The following is a 20,639-nucleotide window of genomic DNA, read 5'->3' on the forward strand; positions in this document are numbered from 1 at the left end:
GATGTTACATTTTCCACCTCCCGAACCGCACAAGGGAGGGTTTCCCAAATGGTGGGTGCCGCTACAGAGAAGACCCACCATCAAGGTTCTTCATGGCGACATTCCGTTCATTTCAAAATGACTAGCAAGAAAAGGGCACCCCCTTTTGTTCTCTTAGCTGTCCACCCACCCCACCCCACCCCACAACACACTTTCTCTATACATATGTAACTATATAAATGATATATCAATATAAATATTGAACAAGCTTGTGGCTTCTTGAATACTTCTCAGGATCAGCGGAGATGTAATGCTCCCAATTACTTAACCATGGTTAAAGCAATCAAGAGCAAGCTGTGAAATTGCTTGCTCCTCTCCCGCTGCCACACACTTCCTAGAGTGTGAATTGCTACCATCAGCTTTAACCATAACTGTTACATTGATAGTGAGATTTCAACTCATATTGGTCCTCTTCAAGCATTCTAACCCTCACATGTTGAAGAGAGACAGGGGCCCTGTCACTGGCCCTGCCACCTCTGTTGCATCCCATCCCTGTGACCCAATGAGACTGGGCAGCAGGGCTGTGAGGGAGGGAGCAGGACCAGCTAACCCATTCCTGCTCTCCCCTATCATCATTCTAATCATGCACAAGCTAGAATGTCAGCACAAGTCTATGCTGAGACTGGAATATGTTACCTTCAAACTCATGTTTCCAAATGTCCAGCTACCATTGTGAACTGAAGAAGAGTCAAGAGGGGGTGATTTGAACAGGGTAAGATAGTCTGGAACCCAGGCTAGGATAAGAATATTAAGCATAATCTCAGTGCAAATATTTATTTCCTTAATGTCACATACCTGGTTGGTGAGAGGTTGTTGAATCTGGTCAGCATATGATAAGGCAGAAACTTGTTGGTCATTTATGTTCTGTGGCCGACGATCGCTGTACTGCTGATGCGAATGGGACATCTGTCCAGCCATCTGAAGGCCAGCAGCATGGAATGAAAATGACGGTGCAAGCCGAACAGATGAAGGTTTGCATGCTGAAGTCTCTACTCCTAAAAAGAACAGAACAAGGGTTCAGTATAACTTTCTTACTTCAGCTGAACTTTACTTTCATGTCAAATATACAAACTGGGGATGGACTGGCAGGTTTTCAACTAGGGATATTGCTTAAGAATTGTAAGCCTATGCGGCAGGGTCTTGCTATTTATTGTTTTACTCTGTACAGCACCATGTACATTAATGGTGCTATATAAATAAATTAATAATAATAATAATAATAATAATAATAATAATAAAGAATTGGACAAAATTGATCAAAATGAACAGCACATTTCTCATTTTTCAAAACTGTCAGTGAAACCTGTTGGGGAAACTGAATGCTTTGATATAATTTAGATGTGCACAGTTTTTCTGACAAGCTAAAATAAAATATGTCTGCATACAATAAAATATGTGTGCATGTTGATTCTTCTTATAAACAGGTAAGTAGATTGGATATAATGTACACACATATTCAACCTTTTGCTTACTATACATCCTAGGTTTAATAGCAACATTTCCTTTTTGCCATTTTTCTATACAATATGATCCAGTCCTATCTCACGTGCAGTACCTGCATGGAAAGAATAACCACTGAGCCTAATAGTGGCCATTTCCACCTTCCTACCCTGGTTATGTGCACAGGCTTGAGTAGAGAATGATACAGACAAAAAGAGAGAATGGAAGGTCTATGTGCATCTTCAGTATTCCCCATCCAGTACTTCCCTCCTGTTCTACCCAGTAACTATCAGTCCTTGCTTCAGGGAGTACTTGGTCTGCAAGTAAGTGTCCTTGCTCGACACCCTTTCATTCATGTTTTAAAATAAAAATACAGTTGAATCCAGACAAAGGAAGTGGTATAAGTTGACTTTCCTGCCCATCCTCCCCCTGCAACACCCCGTCCCAATGCGTCTTCAAAGGAAACCCTGCTGGACAGGTGAATTGTGGCTGAGGGAGAAAGGGGTATCCCCTGAAATTAGGCAGAATCACCTTCCATGAGCAAAGTCAGGGAAGTTGTGGCGGGTTGTTGTGTGTAAGCAGTTGATGTTTAATTAAATAATTTCCTAAAATAAAATTGCTGAATGGATGGCCTAACTGCAACCCTAAACATATTTTACTCAGAAATAACTCCCACTGAGAGAGACAAAAAGTTCAATGAGACTTGTTCCCTAATAATGTGGTTAGGATTGCAATCTTACAGCATAATCCTGTATATTCTACTCAGAAATATATCCCATTGAATTAATTGGTGATAACTCACAGTAAGTGGGTATAAGACTGCAAACTATGGGCTCATCTACACCAAGCAGGATATTCCATTATGAAAGTGGTATGAAAGCAGTATGTAAAAGGCAGCAGCCACGCTACTGCATTATAGTGGTATTGAAGTGCACTGCAGGATTTATACTACTGCTTTATAGTGGTACTGAAGTGCACTGACAATTGTTGGGGCCCATGACACATCTACACTAAGCAAGATATAACATTATGAAAGTGGCATGAAAGTGGTATGTGGTATGTGTTATGGGGCCCCAACAGTTGTCAGTGCACTTCAATACCGCTATAAAGCAGTATTGTGGCTTCTGCCTTTTATATACCCTATTTCTTCGATTCGAAGACGCACTTTCCCCCCATATAAATATCTCTAAAAATGGGGTGTGTCTTAAAATCGCGGGTGTGTCTTAGGTTTTTTTTTTCTGTTGGTGGTACTGAAATTAGTGTGCGTCTTACAATCGATGGTGTCTTACACTCAAAGAAATACGGTACCACTTTCATAGTAGAATATTCTGCTTGGTGTAGATGAGCCCTAAATGTATTGGGATGCATCCAGTATCGTGGTTGCACTAGCAGAATGTATGCTGCTGGTGAAATGAAACTTCTGCATCCTTCTCCTCCCCTGTCCACCCATTCCGCCATGTGCCTTCCATATCTGCTCTGGAGGGTCCCCCAAATCTCTTGAGCAGATCTGGAGGATGTGCAGGGGGGCTCAGGGGGAGGGGGAGAGAATGGAGAAGCCTTGTTTTTGCCAGTGGTATCCATTCCGCTGGCAGAATGTTGATGCTAGATCCAACCCATTATTTAGCTGTAAATCAGCATATTTTATTGGTTACGTTAATTAAGCAATTTGGTATGCACTTTTGTTTGGAGTATTTACTGTCTGAAGTATAACTTGGGAAACTGATTTAAATCATCAATTAAATCATTTCCTGCCACAAATCAAGCAGGGACTATGGGAGACACCTGTAACAAATGATTGATATATATATTCTATGACAATATTTTAGTGCATTGCTTCTGCTGTTACATACTAGGCTATTTTGAGTGCTTGCTCAATCTTCTAGTAATTGCTTTATTGTGTTTTACTGTTGGTTTTAGTAACATTACTAAAAGTTAAATAACTTTTGAGATATTCCAACGTGGTACCCATTCAATAAATTGCACCAAAACTGTAACAGAAATTTGAAGCTCTCAGATAATAAATATTCTACTGGCTCTTCCTCTGTATTATTTAGAAAGATGATAGCAATGCTGTGAATCACAGTGTATGCGAAGTTTAACACTTGCAGCAGTCTAGGTCTATGCAGATTTTTATGCCATAAACACCTGAACTGACATCCACTCCTAAACAGGTGGACTCTTGCTGCTCAGCTTAGTTACATGATACCGAGCATACATGAAAAACATCCTTCCTACAGTTTTTCAACAGTATAATATTATATATCAGTACGGGAATGAGGTTGCTCTAGTGACCCTTGGAATGCAGAACAAAATAAGAACACCATCCCTTCATGACCACAATTAAAACTAGAGAATCTAATCCTATATATGTAAAGCTATGTACTTCTAAATATATGCGTAGCCATTTGTTGCATGAAAAGGCTTTGGTATCTGGCGTAATTTATAATCCTGTAGAATATTAACCATTTCAGGAGATTCATTTTGTTCATTTGGAGGGGACCAGCTCAAGAAATGAGTAGTATGGTTTGTATCAATTAGGTCTTTCACCCAATTAAAGAAACCTAAGTCAATTAATCACATGAATATTAAGTTATCCAGTGACTAGTAAATTAAATAGAACAAGTATGCGTGTTAATAGAACAGTTCTGTTCTCACACTCTCTAGACCAGTTCAGGCATAATGATCCCAGTCTGATAACATGATTTATCAGTCCAGAAAGCCACTTGTCTCCATGCTCACTCCTCATACCTCTTCTTCCTGACTGCCCCTGCATACGTAGCTATAGCAAAAAAAACCTTAGGGCTCAATCCTATGGCAATGCCCATAAGCCTCCAAACTTAGAGGGTTATGGACATCCTATGCAGGGTTGGAGGAACAGCGGAGGCCATCTTCACCTCTGCGCCCCTCCCCACTCTGCATTTTGGCTAGATGGGGTTTTTCACCCATTTAGCTGGGGAACGTCAGAGCCAGAGGGAAGGAGGCTGAGGAAGCCTCAAGATATGTTCTATCCTGGTTTCCGCAGTCCCCTCCCCTCTCTAACCACTGGTACATCTTCTTTATTCCCAGTCCGAGGTTACCAGACAGGAGAGGCAGCCAATGCAATTCTCTACATGTGAGGGAGCAGGAAGAATGGATTCCTGGATCTGCTGTTGGAGTGCAGTCTCTGACCTCGGATCCAGGAATGTGAATTATTCTAGGGACCATAGGATTTCTCCCTTAGTTTCTTAAACCAATTTTAAATCATTTGAATATCCTGGGAAACTGTGGTTCAAAAAACTACAGCTGCAATCTTACACACACATATGGAAGACGAATCAAATTCAATGGGCTTACTTCTGAGTAGGCATGCAAAAGACTGTGCAGTAAGACAGGTTTGCTAAAGCCAGACACATGAATAGAGGAGGGAGCATGGAGGCATGCTCTAAATATCCTGAAATATATCCTTATCTAAGATTCTGTATGTATTTGTATTTTTAAAAAATCTTTAAAAATATTTGCTGCTCACCTAAATTGGGGGCACTTTTTAATTGATTGAAAGATTGAGTCAATTCACTCAAACTATCAACCAACTAAATCTCAAAGTCCTAGTGGTAATATATCACTATGCAAGACAATCCCTAAATAAAATATACACCTGTTTTCAATTTCAATAAATAGTATGAAACTGAAAATACATTTTTTCAGAGCATAACTATTTTATCTCCAAACCTTAATGACCATGTTAGAAGTGTTTAAATATCCATAGAAAATATTCCCTAGACAGACTAGGTACCAAGCTGACTCAGACCAATGCAACAGTGACCAGAGAGATTAAGAACTTAAGAGCCAAGTTGGATCAGAACAAGGGTTCAACTAGTCCAGCATTCTGTTCACACAGTGGTCAACCATCTGCTCACGGGAAACCCACAAACAGGACATGAGCGCAACAGCACCCTCCCACCCATGATCCCCAGCAACTGGTATACATAGTCTTATTGCTTCTGATACTGGAGACAGCATATAGCTATGAGGACTAGTAGCCATTGATAGCTTTATCCTTCAGGAATTTGTCCTATCCCCTTTTAAAGCCATCCAATTTAGTGGCCATCACTACATCTTGTGTAGTGAATTCCATAGTTTGCTGGTTGAAGAAGTACTTCCTTTTATCTGCGCTGAATCTCTCACCAATCAGCTTCATGGAATGATCCCGGGTTCTAGTATTATGAGAAAGGAATAAAAATGTCTCACTAGCCACTCTCCCCATACTTGCCTTCTTTTTAAGCTAAATAGTCCCAGACGTTGTAACCTTTCCTCATAGGGAAGTAGCTCCAGCCCCTTGAACTAGTTGCCCCTTTCTGCACTTTTTCCAACTCTACAATAATCTTTTTTAGGTGTAGCTACCAGAGCAATACAAAGAATTCCAAGTGTGGTTGCACCATAGATTTGTATAAGGGGTGTATGATCTTGGCAATTTTAGTTTCAATTCCTTTCATAATTATGCTAACATGGAATTTGGCTTTTTCACAGCAGCACACTGGGTCAATATTTTCATTGAGTTTTCCACAACTTCAAGATCTCTTTTTTGATCAATCACTACAAATGCAGATCCCATCAGTGTTTACTTGGTTGGGATGTTTTGCTCCAATGTGCATCACTTTACACTTGCTTACATTGACCCATCTAGATTGCCTAACACAGAAACCCACATTCTATTAATCTCTTCACACAAGACAATCTTTGCCATAAACAGATAGCCTACTCAATACAGAAAATCACATGCTGGAAAATTATTTTTGGTATAATTACACAACTAGCTGGATCTCTAGCATGCACTAATTTAAAAAGCCTGTTAACTTACTGGAAACAAACTCAGACTGTTTTGCTTCATGGAGATTAGGAAGTTAATTATATGATATTACACTCAATACTACAAAATTCTTCAAATTTTCAACTAGAAAATTATCCTGTGAAATCAATGCACAATGTCCACATGGGAGTTTGATTATCATAATTAGAGAAAACCCACATTTACATGAGTGATTTCTTGACACAAAGTAAACAGGAAGAGATGCACATGGGAAAACCGACTTATTCCAGAAGCAACATATGCTTTGTCACATACTAAAGCAGTATTTCTGCAGTAAAAGGCACCTGGAACTAGAGATGTGAAGGTCCAGAAAAAAACCGGAGAAATTTAGGGGGACGGGACTTTTTTTCCCCAAAGCCATTTTGGGTTTTTTCCTCGAAAAATTGAAAAAATGAAGAAAAATGGATTATGGAATGTTTGATTTTAGCATGATGAATAAAATGTTTGTTTAAGACAAAGTGTTCAGATATTTACTTCTCCAAATTATTTCTAAAAACTATGTACAGCATCAGATTATTACAATTTCTGCGCACTGAGGACAAGCAAATCCTAGGTTGCAAACTGAGACTACAACTCTCAAATGCAGGAGCAAGATACATTTCTGCTTCTAGGGGGCACAGCCATTGAAGCAGAGACTGAAACTGACAGTAATACTTTAGCTCAGAAAATGAGTCTGATAAAATTTCATGCATATTCATTGAATCTTGGTCCTCCTTTTTTCTCAGTTCTTTTTATGGGAATGGGTGCTTTATGTCTGCTTGACACTGTGGAGGATTAGCGGAAACAGAAATTATTTTCTTTGTTACTAATGTTGATGGTTTCTTCTGTTGTTTTTTAAATTGTTTTTTGCCTGCTCTTCATAAACTGGCAAAACCAAAGAGGTGCCTTACAGTTCAGGTGTTCAGGAGCTTGTAGCTCCATTTGTTACCAAAAAAAGTAAAAAACTTTAAAAAGTAAATTCAATTTGTAATAATTGTTTGAATACACTGTACTTTTGATATATCAAATGTAACAATTTTATGCCAAACCAACTAAAATAACAAAAGTGACTTTCATTCTTGCAAGATTTGATGCTAAATACCCAAACCTGGACTGTGAAAGACACTTTTTATGGTGAAACTGACAGCTCTGTGCCAGGCATATATACTGTCCAGGTCTTTGAGAAGGCAATAATTATACATATAAATTTCCAATACCAGTATCCAAAATGATAATTTTGAATGTTAACATTGTAAAGTACATTAAAATACATTATTATCCATTTTTATTTATTTATTTATTTATTTATTTATTTAGCACCATCAATGGCCTTGGTTGCCCTAATGGATGATATCTGTCAGGAGAAAAACAGGGTGTGTGGAACCTACTGATACTCCTTAATGTCCCAGCAGCTTTTGTTATCATCAGCCATGGTATACCGCAGGGCTGGCACTGCAGAGTGTAGGAAACATGGAGATACAGTGTTTCCCCTCCCATGTTTGTCACCCTGGTGGATGACCTACGCTAGGGAATGGATTTGGGGCAGGAAATAAACTTGTTGGTCTTCTGCTCCTGGATCTCTCAGTGGTGTTCAATACAATCACCCATGGTGTCCTTCTGGACTGTCTATTTGGGTTGAGCTTGGATCAGACTCCAAAGGTGGTGCTATGTGACTATTGCTGGATTGCAAGGATCTACCTTTTCCCCTATGCTTTAAATATCAACATGAAACTTCCATTGGAATTTGGAGGTTTGGACTGAGGTATCAAGTCAGAAGCTTCAGCTAGTGCAGAATAGGGAATTCAGAACTATAATCACTACAACTAGGTGGAGTCAAATTAAAAGGCCTGGGTGAGGGGAAAACCCCATTGCTTGATGCTTGAAAAGTATTAACGTAGGTACAGGACAAGTGCCTATAGTGAGAGATTTCCTTAATTGGAGAGGGAGGTCCCATGCTGAAATGCCTTCTCCCTTGCAGGCTCAGGCAAAAGATCATTAACAAAAAATATTCATATTATTACAAAATTCTCAGCACCATCCTGTGTGTGTTTTATCTAAGATGAAAGTCCTACTAAATTCAGTTGGACTTACTTCTGAGTAAGTGTTCATAGGATTGTAGTGTCTTGCTATTAGGTGGGATTAAAATATTTGTGTTCCTTCCAATCGTATCTTCTGGATATTCAACTGCAAAGCTAAGTAAGCTGTTCATCCAGAGGTGGGAAGGAAGGGGACAGTCTTAACTGTTTAGAGTCCCTAAGGTCCATCACTGTAAATTAAGTACCTTGAATTGAAAACAGTTATTACACAGAATAACAAGAGGTACAACAACTGATCCATATTCTCCTCACAGAGGTAATTCCAAAATCTGATAAAACTTTACGGAATTTTAAAAAAACCTTAAAACTAGAGAGAAAATATCAGCTAGTGCAGCTCACTAAGCAGCTTACAGGTCAGTGAGCTGAGTGCACAACTTAAATTATTAAATGGATCACTAGTAAGTTTTATTTAAAGGAAGAAGTTTGAAAATTCACTCCCCACTTGGCCACAAATTCATGAATGCCCCAACAATGCCGCTTTCGGTTGTAGCTCAATCTACAGTGGTACATAATGCAATAGTGTAATACAAGCAGCTGAAGTTAACCATTAAATGGTCAAGCCAGCACCTCCTTACATATTTTATTTGGTAAATTTATTTAGTATGTGCAATACTATAATTTGGAGTTCACCAACCAACATATTCATACCAGCAAACTCTACAATGCAATATCAAATGCAAATGCAAGACACTGCACCCTACATATAGGTATACCTCAACTGTAGTTTTAACTGGACCCCTCTCCTGCATGCCCTCCATCCTATTTAAAGATGCCTCAAAGCTACATTTTGATCACTACCAAAAGGATTCAGACATGACAGATAGAATTTATAACATGAACACATGCAAGCTAAAATTTACTGATTTTAGTTCTGCCTATGTGATATTCTGATCTGAGTAAAGAAATCAGGGTGTGCTTAGGTCATGTGATGAGTTCACTGGAGGTTTTAGCTAAATTAACAGTTTTTAAGATGGCAATATTTATGCCATCTGATCCACTCTGATGCTCAAAACAGCCATCAATCTGGGTGGCTTCCTTTCCAAATAAATGTTTTTTCTAAAATTGGAAGGCTACAATCTCTCCTTTCTATGCATCTCAGATTGGCTTCTATTGTACTAACCAAGCTCTAGAAATTTGAAGAGACCTGTGAACAATTCTCAGGAACTGTCTGCAATTGCAGGAAAACAGCTATATATGCAAGAGCTGGCCTACCAGTATATTCATTTCATCTGAGATCCAGTGAAAACCTAGTAGTGACCGCATGTTGAGATGGACTCGGTATAATACCACTGCTCATAGCAAAAGAATTAGGATCAACCACATTGAAGCTCTTATATGGACATCAATAAGCAATAGATTTCATTTATAACTGTTCGGAGATGAAACGCTAAATGAAGAATAGAACAAAAATGACTGGGTTCACATAACACAATAACCCACAGTTAAGACTGAGTATGGGTTGAGTGTGAGTTGTTGTTGAACCCTGGACTATTTGTTGTTAACAGGGTTCAGACAACACAAGAACCCATGAAGAGAACCTCAGAGTTTGTGATTGGGTTGTGAACTGTGAGTTGTTTGTGGTTAACAAATCAGTTTGTTATCATGACTCGGTTCACACAACATGACAACCCATGGTTCAACAACAACATACAGTTCAACGGCATCCCACACTTGTCTCACAAATACAAAGTGTGAGAGACGTCTTTATAGAAAAATCGCAAGTGAGTGGCAACCTGTGAAAACTCTATGCAGGTGGCTCAGAGATGTCCCCAGCAGTTGCAACACCTGCTGATTCCTTCAGAATGTTACTTCCAATGAGAAAGCTAGCAGATCCAGCAATGCTACTTTTTGACCACTAAACCTGAGAGATCTTGAAATAAGTGGGTTAAGAAGAAAAAGCTATTACCTGTGCCTGCTCCTTTCAAACAAATAGTGGGTACAGAATCTAAGTCTTGATTGATGTGGGAGGGAAACAGATGACAGGGCACACATTCCTTTCCAACTTAAAACAGAAGTGCTCAGTCAATGGTGCAGATTGGCTCAGAGGAAAAGGAGAAAGAGTATGGGGTTGTTTGGATTATCAGTGAAGGAAACAATGCAGAGTCAGTAGTTTTCCCCAGCTTTGCATGTACTAATTACCCACGCCACATCACAGGTTGCTACATCATCCAAAACTGGTGTGCGGCACCAATGTAGTGAATTTTCACTGACCCTACAACCCCTACTGCCAGCCATGGGTTGTACGGTGTGTGAAAATTCACATTAAGTGCATGGTAGATTGCCAAAGCTAATACTTGTTTCAGAACCACAGTTGAACACTACCCAGTAGTGAAGAGAAATGTTTATTTCATTAAAAGCTATCTGAATCTGAAACAGGTTTCTCCTACAACAAGGAAGACACTTATTCTTTTGTTGTTCTTTGTTGGAAGCTGTTATATGCCAAATCTATACCTAATTTATCTCATGATTTTTGAGCTGCCACAGAACATAGGTTTTATAGATTTGCCAAGATTAAAACTCCACAATCCAAACAAACAAACAAATAAAACCAGTATAGAATTCTTTTAAGGTCTTGCTTTAGACTATAGGCAACTTTAGCCAGCATGGCTTCAATACAAACTAAGGACACTTCAACACATTTGTCACCTTAAATAATTTTAAGCCTTAAGCCTCTATCCAGGAAATTCAGCCATGAATTTTTTGTTTTAGCTGGTACTATTTATTATTACATTTGTATTCCACCTTTTGTCTTCGTGTGAAACCCATGGCCAAGGTCCTCCCCATCGTCTTTATTTTTTTCTCAAAAACAACCTAATATTTCAGAATGATTCAATACCAAGGAGAAGTAGCAGCATAATAGTGCGCAGCTCTGCCTAGTACCTGTATTCGAGTTTATAGCACCTGATAAAACACCTTTGCTGTTACTTTTGCCTTTGGAGAGTTGTGAAGTATCATTATCCCCATTCTCAAAGCCTGTGGCCTATATTAGGTCTCTATCCTATTGAATGCTTTTTTCCAAGAGTCAGCATTTTGTTGGCATTATTACTTTTACACATAAAACTTGAAATGCAGAACAAATTTTGCAAAACTATATAAAACATGCACATTGGCTTGTTTAATTTTTAACACAACTGATTTGCCCATGCTATCTTGAACACATCTGAGTTTTTGAAAGCAACATTTTGATTGCAAAAAAAAAAAAAGGAAAAAAAGAACACAGTTGATCTCCTGAGTTCCTATGGTTAGCACAACCAGAGTTATGCAGAATAGCAGTGCGAACTAAAGAACAGGATACACAAACTAAGCAAAATTATTAAACTGGTAACAAAAGCCTCTTTTCTTAGCATATAATGTGGTCTAGTGAAATATGAAGAAAGAATACAGGTGGGACAACACTGAACATCATTTGTTGTCATAGAATGAGGACTCTTTGGGACTACACATTGTACAGCATGCCATTCAAGAAACTATTACTGGTATATTAAAGAGTATGCTAACTCAGTTGCTATTCTAGGACAATTTTAAAAAATCTTGAAAATATTGGTAATTCCTCCAAAAAAAGTCACAATTTGAAGGTAATTTATTTATTTATCCCACTTTTTTTTTCCTCCAAGGAACCCAAGACAGCGTACATAATCCTCCTCCTCTACGTTTTATCCTCACAACAAGCCTGTGAAGTAGGTTGGGTTGAAATTATATTTCAGATAATTTCATTTGGTTTCTGATTTTAGAAACTTTTACTAACAAGCAAGCCTTATTTTCAAGATTTCCCTTCCAAACCACACGGAATAGAACAGTTTTTACACTTTGAAATTCCCCCACCTCTAGTAAGAGCTTGCAGACTGCACCAGCTGCCATTCCAAGTTTGGAGCTGGAGTGGAGGGAGGGAGGGTTGGTTTTAGAATGTTGTCTGTTTCATCTTGTAAAGTAAAGTGTGTTAGTACTACTTCCTTCCAAAAAATAAATAAATCATTTTTTAATGGAAAAACAGGATAAACTCCATAATAATAATATATTTCTTACCCACCTCTCCATTTTGATCAAGGCAGGGAACAACAGTAAATATAAAATACATAAATACTGATTAAAACATAATATACATCGTTAAAACATCCTAAAAACAGGGGGGGCATAGAATAATTCAGATTTCTGGATTCAAGGTTGAGGGGGCAACAGGGAGTGTGCCAATGGGCGAGGAGATTTGGGAAGCTGGGATATGACATATCCTGAGGCTTCCCCAGCCTCCTTCCCTCCCGCTCCAACGCACCCCAGCTAGACAGGCAAAAAAAATACTGTCTAGTCAAATGCAGAGGAGAAACAAAGAGGCAAAGATCATCTCCATTGCCTCTCCCACTCTGCATAGGATGCCTGTAAGCCTCCAAATTCAGAAACATATGGACATTGTCATAAGATTGTGCCATTAACATTAATTCCTTCATTTGGATTTTTATCCCACTCTTCCCCTAAAGTAGTAGAGCAATACATATATTTATCTAATTTGTCCATAAGAACCCTGTGAAGATGGTCACCAAGACTGACACCAACTGAACTAAGCTCTGAAATGAAGCCTCTTTTGACTAATTCCAATAATTTATTTTACTGGACCAGACTAGCTCTTCAAACTTGAATTGTTTATGTAACAAATTTAGTATGAAGGGCGCTTTATCATCTCATTTTTCAAATTTGCACTATACTTTATTTTATTTCTGAAATACCTCATAAAATAATTTTCTGTAGGCATTGTATAGCATAACTTTAAAGCATAACATAATAAAATACAATAAAAACAACAACACTATAGATTAAAATAGTGGATCTTAAACTCTAAAAGTACTAAAATATTTTAAAAGCCTGGGGGAACAGAAAAGTCTTACCTTGGCACCAAAAAGATAGCAGTGTAAGTGCCAGATAAACTTCTCTTGAAATGCTCAGCAAGTAGCATTCCAGAGTGGGGAGAGAGGGGCCTTAGCTAGACCTAAGGTTTATCCTGGGATCGTCCCAGGGTCATCCCTGTTCATGTAAATGACACACAGGATATCCCGGGAGCAGGCAGGGACGACCCCAAGATAAACTTTAGGTCTAGCTAAGGCCAGGGAAACCACTGAATCCCCCCCTCTCTCTTGTCACCATCCTCTGAGTCACAGAATGATGGGGCACTTGAAGAAGGGCTCCTGTTGATGACTTTGAGGCACGGATGTTGAACCTCTTACAGTCCAAGGTCAGAATTCAATTCCTAGTGGTGGGCAGGACTAAAAGCAAAGGGGGCAGTGCCAAAATAATAAGAATACCCACATATTTTAGCTTAAACTGCTTACTACAAGTAACTGGGCCTTTGGAAAGGCATTTCTACATGTTAGGTGTAGGCTTGTAAAAGCCAGGAAATGACCAAATGATTGGCAGTTGAGAGAAAGGGGGTGGAGCCAAGGTTAGTAAGGCATGGCAATTTTGGAAACTCCAGAGGGACACACTGGGACCTCAAGCACATCAGATTTGGTCCACAACCATGACGTTCAACTCCCTTGGATTTAGGCATGGGTAGGTAAATATAGGAAGAGGTATTTACTCATGTCCTCAGGTTCAAAGCTACATTGGGCATTATAGGACAAAATAGGCACTTTGTACTGGGATGGGAAGCAAATCAGGAGCAAGTGCAGGCAACAGTAGGATCATAAAGCCTGATTCCAGTTATAACTCTTACAGCTATATTTTGAACTAGCTAAAGTTTCTAGATTGTCTTCAAAGGCAGTCCAACATACAATTTATTACAGTAATCCAACCATGTGAAGCGGGTCATCATCATTATTATTATTCCCATTTTACTAACATTTAGTGAGAGTTGAAGTGGCCTGATAACAACTCATCTAAAAGTTTTTTAAAATGCAATGATTAAATTGCCATAAAACAAGATACCAGAGAAAGGCATGGGATAGAGAAAGAATTTAGAAAACACGGTATAGAAACCTTGTGATCACAATCTCTACATCTCCTTTGGTTCGAAGCAGACATCACCCATACAATCTCATCATTATTGGCAGTGGAGAGGATAGATATTGACATCTTTAATGATATCTTGGTTCTGTGCTATGTAGCATATACATGCAAAATAGAGTTATAAGTCCTTAAAACAGATTATAGAACTGATTGTAGTCATTATATCCTTAGAAATGTATACTCCTTTAGCAGACACAGGCACAAATTTAGGAAAACCTGAAACCATCAGCTATGGAATTATCAGTGAGTTGATTCTGAAATTCCACATAGAGAAAAGAGTGAATGCAGAAAAAGAAATCCATCTGTGGATTCCCCCTCCCCACTGTAGCCTCCATCTCCCAACAAATCTGTTCTGGAGTATTAGGGGACCCACCAAAGCAGATTTTGAGGGCAGACAGCGGGGTGCAGAGAAGAGGATAAAGGTCAGCTTGATGTAACACTAAATAGCCTCTCCTTCTGTTGTCTTACAATAAGATAATTATTTACATTTTAATACAATGTGAATAAAAAGTAGACTGGGAAATAAAAAGTGTATTTAACTGATACAGTTTTTAATATTTAAACTAGATTAGTTCAACAACTTTTTACTTTTAAAAATGGTTTAAAATAAAATCTGTAATTTAATAGAAACTGATCAAAATAGTCGGTATCTCTCAAAACTAAAACCCTGACTCTCTCTCTTTCTCTCTCTCTCTCACACACACAGAACCTAGTTAGTGCAATCCTATACATGTCTACTCAGAAATAGGTTCAATGGGGCTTATTCCCAGGTAAATGGGCAGAAGATTTTATAGGAAAGGATTGCTTTCCTATAAAAGAAAAGAAACAAGGTGAAAATATATGCCTTTTAAAGTTTTTATTATAAATATGTAACAATAAATCATGTATTGTATTTATAATAGGCTTGATAGTGGGGATCAGGAACTGGCAAATCATAAAAGGCACCTGAATCCAACTCCTGTCTTTAGGAGATACGATCCTGTATCTCACCAAGAGCATCCATTGAGTACACAGGGCAATTTTGTATTCGTAAATGAGCTTGGGAATACCCAGTTCTCAATTTATGAATATTTATGATTCTGTCTACCAACCAAATTGACATTTTATCTTCTGGAGAAACAATGATCTACCCAGAAACTATCAGCCCCTGCTTCTGGAACATTATAGCCAGTGGTCTACAAATAGTAGTCTTGCTCAGGTTTTGTATTCGTAAAGAAAATAAAAACCAGAAATCCAAGTTTTCAAATGAAATGCCATTTATGTATTGTGTTGTGTGTATAATGGCTAGCACACTATGTGTACACTCAGACAACCAGAGAGGGAGCGAGGAATGAGGCCCCACTAGAGATGATAAATTTCTAGAAAATGTTAAGCCAAATTTTGGGGGAAATATAAAAATATACAATACTAGTTGTAAAGAGCATTTTATATATAACACTCTTTACAAATATAAAATTACTTTACTCTTAATTAATTTATGAGTAAACAAATAACTTTGTTTGCTCATAAAATTTTCTTTACAAATAAAAGTAAAAATAAACCCAGATAGTAAATTTGTCATTATTACCTGAACAAACTATACTTTCAAAATTAATACACCAAACATGTAATTTTATAAATAAACCAATAGAAAATGCTTTTTAGGTTCCTAGTATATGTCTAACCGGGGGGGGGGGGACTTCAGCAACTACTCCCTGAAATATATGACTCCGCCTAAAAGCCAGAGGCAGAGGTAGGCTATTGTACAAAATACATTCCTTTTTGTGAGGAATTGACTAGGGTGGAGTTTTGGGAAATCTGCTCTTACAAACTATGGGTAACATCACTGAGAGACAACCCACAATTCTAGGTTCAGACGTCATGCAAAACAACCCAGGGATTAAGTGTCATAGGGTTGTTTAGCTCAATGGGGGTGAGCAATTTATTACAAACTTGCATATTCGGTGTTACCTCCATGGTATTCTACACGGCTTACAACAAAACGTAGCATAAAGGTTCTAGCTGCCTGAAAACCAACACCTTTAATGTTTATGTAAATAATTTAGATAATTTGTACAAATTAAAAAATTGATATACGTAATTGACTTAAAATTTCCTATCTGTGCTTTTAAGAAATGCATACTGATTGCTTACTTAACCATGTCCGGTTTGGAACCTTCATTGCCATGTACTGACTTCCCAAGTTTTCAAAGGAACAAGCTTCCTGGCATTTTCTTTCAAAATAAGACAAGAGCAGCCTTGTTTCTACAACAGGAACTCAATGACATACTATGGCTCTTAACAGGTATGCCATTCAGAAGCACAACAGAGTGGGTTGGATGCACTGCATCATCCAGCAGGATATAGGCTTAAAAAAAACCAATTTAATTTTTTAAAAAACGTGTACATTATTTGAACTTAATTGCAAGTTTGAAAAAACACATACCGACTTTTGAGAAACACTTCTGAAGTCAACCATACATTACAATTTCACAACAGAATCAGAATTTTCTCAGCAATAGTTTCAAATGATTACAGTATTGATTGCAAACTTTGTTCTAGCATAATTTAATTATGGAAAATCAGTGGCATTATTTTCAATTTTTCAGTCTGTAAAATTCCAGGAAACTGATTCTGTACATAATACAAATACAGATAAATGCCAGGGATGGGGTATAATATTTTAATAGGGAAGTTTTAAATGGTATGGCCAAGGGTTAGAATTCAAGATGTTTCAGAATACCTCGGTTCCAACTAATTTTTAACTTTGGAGAAATTGACTATGTAAGGTAAAATAATAGAAATTTCCTTCCATCATAAAGAAAACGTTGACTTTTTAAATTAGGTCTGTTAATGTTGTGATGTTATATTTTGGTGGTCTAAGAAATTTAAGGCAGTTATCCCAATCTAGACTCCTTGAACATACAGGGAAACCCAATTCACTACAATGCCAGGGAAATACCAAATGCACATCCCAGTGTTAATGAAATGCATTCATGTTCACCACCAGTAGCTTATTGCACTGGAATGCCTAGGGAGCTTTGGAATGGATGAGTATAGTTCAAATGAACTGAGATGTGGTTCAGTCCCATTGATTTTGTGAACCCACCGATACACATCTATGTGTCAGCCATTTATGCCATACCTGATAGTCTGAAAGAAAAGAACCACTTTTCCAATTGACAAAAGCTTCCTTGCATGGTTGACCAGAAGCAATTCTTGCTCATCACAGGCAACCAACCACCAAGTGGCCCTGGATTATCAAGCCTGGATTATCACATAAAGTGTTCATCTGCCATATGGCAACACTCAAGCATCTCTTGCAACAAAAAAAGGACTTTTTCGGGTAGGCTATATTCCATTCAACACCATACTGTGACAAAATGCTGAAAATGAATGCATAGTTCTATTATGCAATTTCATTTCCAACATCAAACCCAATCAAACTTTAATTCCTTTACTACTAGTGATATGCCCAAATTGATACTTCTGTGATGCACCCCAAAATCCACGCAACCTCACTACTTTAAAAAGTACAAAACTGTTAAATACTAATGTGGGCAAATCTGCATGGTCATAATTTGATTCTTAAATTAAATGAATACTGGTATAGTTATATAATTCCCAGTAAGAAAGTGCCTTTTTACTGGGAAAGTGTTTTTGTCTGGGGTTTCAGTTTGTGCCATTAGCAGCAATCAAATTAAGAATGGAAATTTTTAATGAAACCAACATTTATGAAAAATTAAAGATGAGAAGAGAGAAAGAACAACAAAAAGCCTCTTCTTGAAAATAGCAATCCTGTGCACCTTGGTGCTTGTGATGCTAGCCTTTATGCATACATGCCCTCATTGATATGTTATGGTTCCTCCCTATACAAAATAGTAAATAACCGAGAAGAAGAAAAAACACAAGTCCCACAGAACCTGGAAAGTCGGCCATAGTCTGCCTGCCTCACTTTTACAAAATACAATCCAGTAATGCTTCTTCTATTCAATTAGCCAGATATCCTTTTGACATTATTTCAATTTGGTGGGAAACCCAATGAAGGCAAGGGAAAACTTTGTAATGGTAAATTGTTTTGAATTTTAATGTTTATTTGTTGTGAGTTGCCTAAAACATTTCAGACAATAAGCAGGATATAAGTATTTTAAAATAAATAAATTAAATCATATTCACTTGGACCTCTCAATGTATCATTGACCATGGTATCTTTCTGGATAGACTATCTGGGCTGAGGGTTGAAGGTACTGCATTGTGGTGGTCCTCTTGCTACCTGAATAGCGGATAACAGAAGGTGGTGCTCTGTCCGTTGGCAGTTCTGCAGGGTTCTATTTTATCTCCCAAGCTGTTCAACATCTACATGAAACCACTGGAAATTATCCAGAGATGTGGGCTGAAGTGTCAGCAATATGCTGACACTCAGCTGTATCTCTCCATTTCATAAAATCAGATGAGGCCATGAGTGTTCTGAATCAGTGCTTCGCTACAGTAATGAAGACCAATAAACAGACTCAATCCAGACATGACTGAGGAGCTAATAATAATAATAATTATTATTATTATTATTCTTACCCGCCTCTCCCTTTGGATTGAGGTGGGGAACAGCATTAGCAAAGAAATTAACACATCTTAAAAATTCTTGATTTTACGTTGATCTGGGTAGGCCTGCCGGAAAAGGCTAGTCTTCAAAGCTGCCTTAAAATCAGAGAGAGAGTTAATATTACGAATCTCCTCCGGCAGGCCGTTCCATATTCCAGGGGCGACAGAAGAAAAGGTCCCCTGGGGGCCTTGCTAGTCCTACCTTAAAATCCGGGCGTGCGGAGGGGCCAGCCTGCGCTAGAAGTAGCATGGGCTTCGCTCCTATCCTCATGAGACAGGGTAAAGGAAAGCCCTGTCGCGTCAGCCATTTTGTTTTGTATCTTTAAGGGGCGCAGGAGCACACCAACGATAAAGGTAGGTTTTTTGTGTTCTTTTAAAGAGTCCCCCGCTCCCCCTGATTTCCTCCCCTGGCCACGATCCCCCCTCCCACCTGCGATTTCCCCATCCCCCCTTGGCTCCGTTTCCATCTTCCCACCCTGCCGTGATGGCCGCAGCCCTCCTGTGGAGTGCTGCATGCCGCTCTTCCCGGCTACTCGTGAGTGAATGCGATAGCCGGGAAAAGTGGCGGAACGGCTTACACACCCACGGTCTCGGGCTCAGCCCGAGACCGCAGGAAATACCGGGCCACAACTGGTGCTGGTTATCCCAGGCCAAGGAAGGGTTACCCCTGCCTGAGCCTAAGATCCTCTGTGCATCGTCTGGATGCACAGGGGCCAGGGCTCGCACCAGGCTACCCTATCATCTAGCAAGACCCTCAGAAACTGATGTCAGCCTAGTTTTGGCTGACTGAAGTAAGTTCTCCTTAGAGGACCTGAGTGTGCGGGGCGGACTGTATGGGAGAAGGCGATCCCACAGGTAACCTGGACCCAAACCATTTAGGGCTTTAAATGTAAAGGCCAACACTTTGTACTTTGCCCGGAAACTAATTGGCAGCCAGTGGAGTGATTTTAATGTTGGGGTAATATGCTCACCCCTAGATGTACTGGTGACCAACCTGGCTGCCATATTTTGAACAAGTTGAAGTTTCCAAACTAGGTACAAAGGCAGCCATAGCTGTCTCAACTCCGTATCCCGCCCTAAAGCCTGTTTGAAATGGGTCTAGAAAATCTGTATCATCAAAAACTGCTTGGAGTTGGAAGGCAACTGCCCTCTCAATCACCTTGCCCCAAAATGGAAGATTTGATACTGGTCTGTAATTATTAAGGTCCAGGGGGTCCAGGGAGGGCTTTTTTAGAAGCAGCCGTACCACTGCTTCTTTTAAACATAATGGAAAACTCCCCTCCCTGAGAGATGCATTAATAGTATTTTGTAGTTGTAGTCTAACTGCATCTCCTCCCTGGGTGACCAGCCAAGAAGGGCAGGGATCAAGAGGACAAGTTGTCCTCCTTACTTGTCCAAGCAGCTTGTGCACATCCTTAGTACTCACCAACTGAAACTGATCCAGTGTAATCCTACTCATGGAGTAGGTGGTTCACAGGCCCAGGTGAGTGTTGTTCAACATGTTCTGGAGGGAGTGAACTCCCTCTAAAGGGTCAGGTTCAGAGTTTGGAGGTGCTCTTGGATCCAGCATTGTCACTGGAGGCACAGGGGACCTTGTTGGAATAGAGCACCTTTTATCAGCTTAGGCTAATATATGAACTATGATAACATCTGGACAGAGATACAGTGGC

The 20,639-nt window shown here is 39.1% G+C and overlaps 1 protein-coding gene across 2 annotated transcripts in view; it reads right to left on the reverse strand.

The window, feature by feature from the left end:
• The window catches only part of DYRK1A (dual specificity tyrosine phosphorylation regulated kinase 1A), a 134,298-nt gene that overhangs the window by 28,913 nt on the left and 84,746 nt on the right, over positions 1–20,639 (reverse strand). For both annotated transcript variants that reach the window (XM_063126630.1, XM_063126631.1), the window contains exon 3: positions 835–1,034. In XM_063126630.1, the coding sequence (XP_062982700.1) occupies positions 835–1,034 (200 nt within the window). The remainder of the gene's footprint in view (positions 1–834; positions 1,035–20,639) is intronic.

The sequence above is a fragment of the Elgaria multicarinata genome, chromosome 5 (genome assembly GCF_023053635.1).
Source record: "Elgaria multicarinata webbii isolate HBS135686 ecotype San Diego chromosome 5, rElgMul1.1.pri, whole genome shotgun sequence".
Taxonomy (NCBI): Eukaryota; Metazoa; Chordata; class Lepidosauria; order Squamata; family Anguidae; genus Elgaria; species Elgaria multicarinata.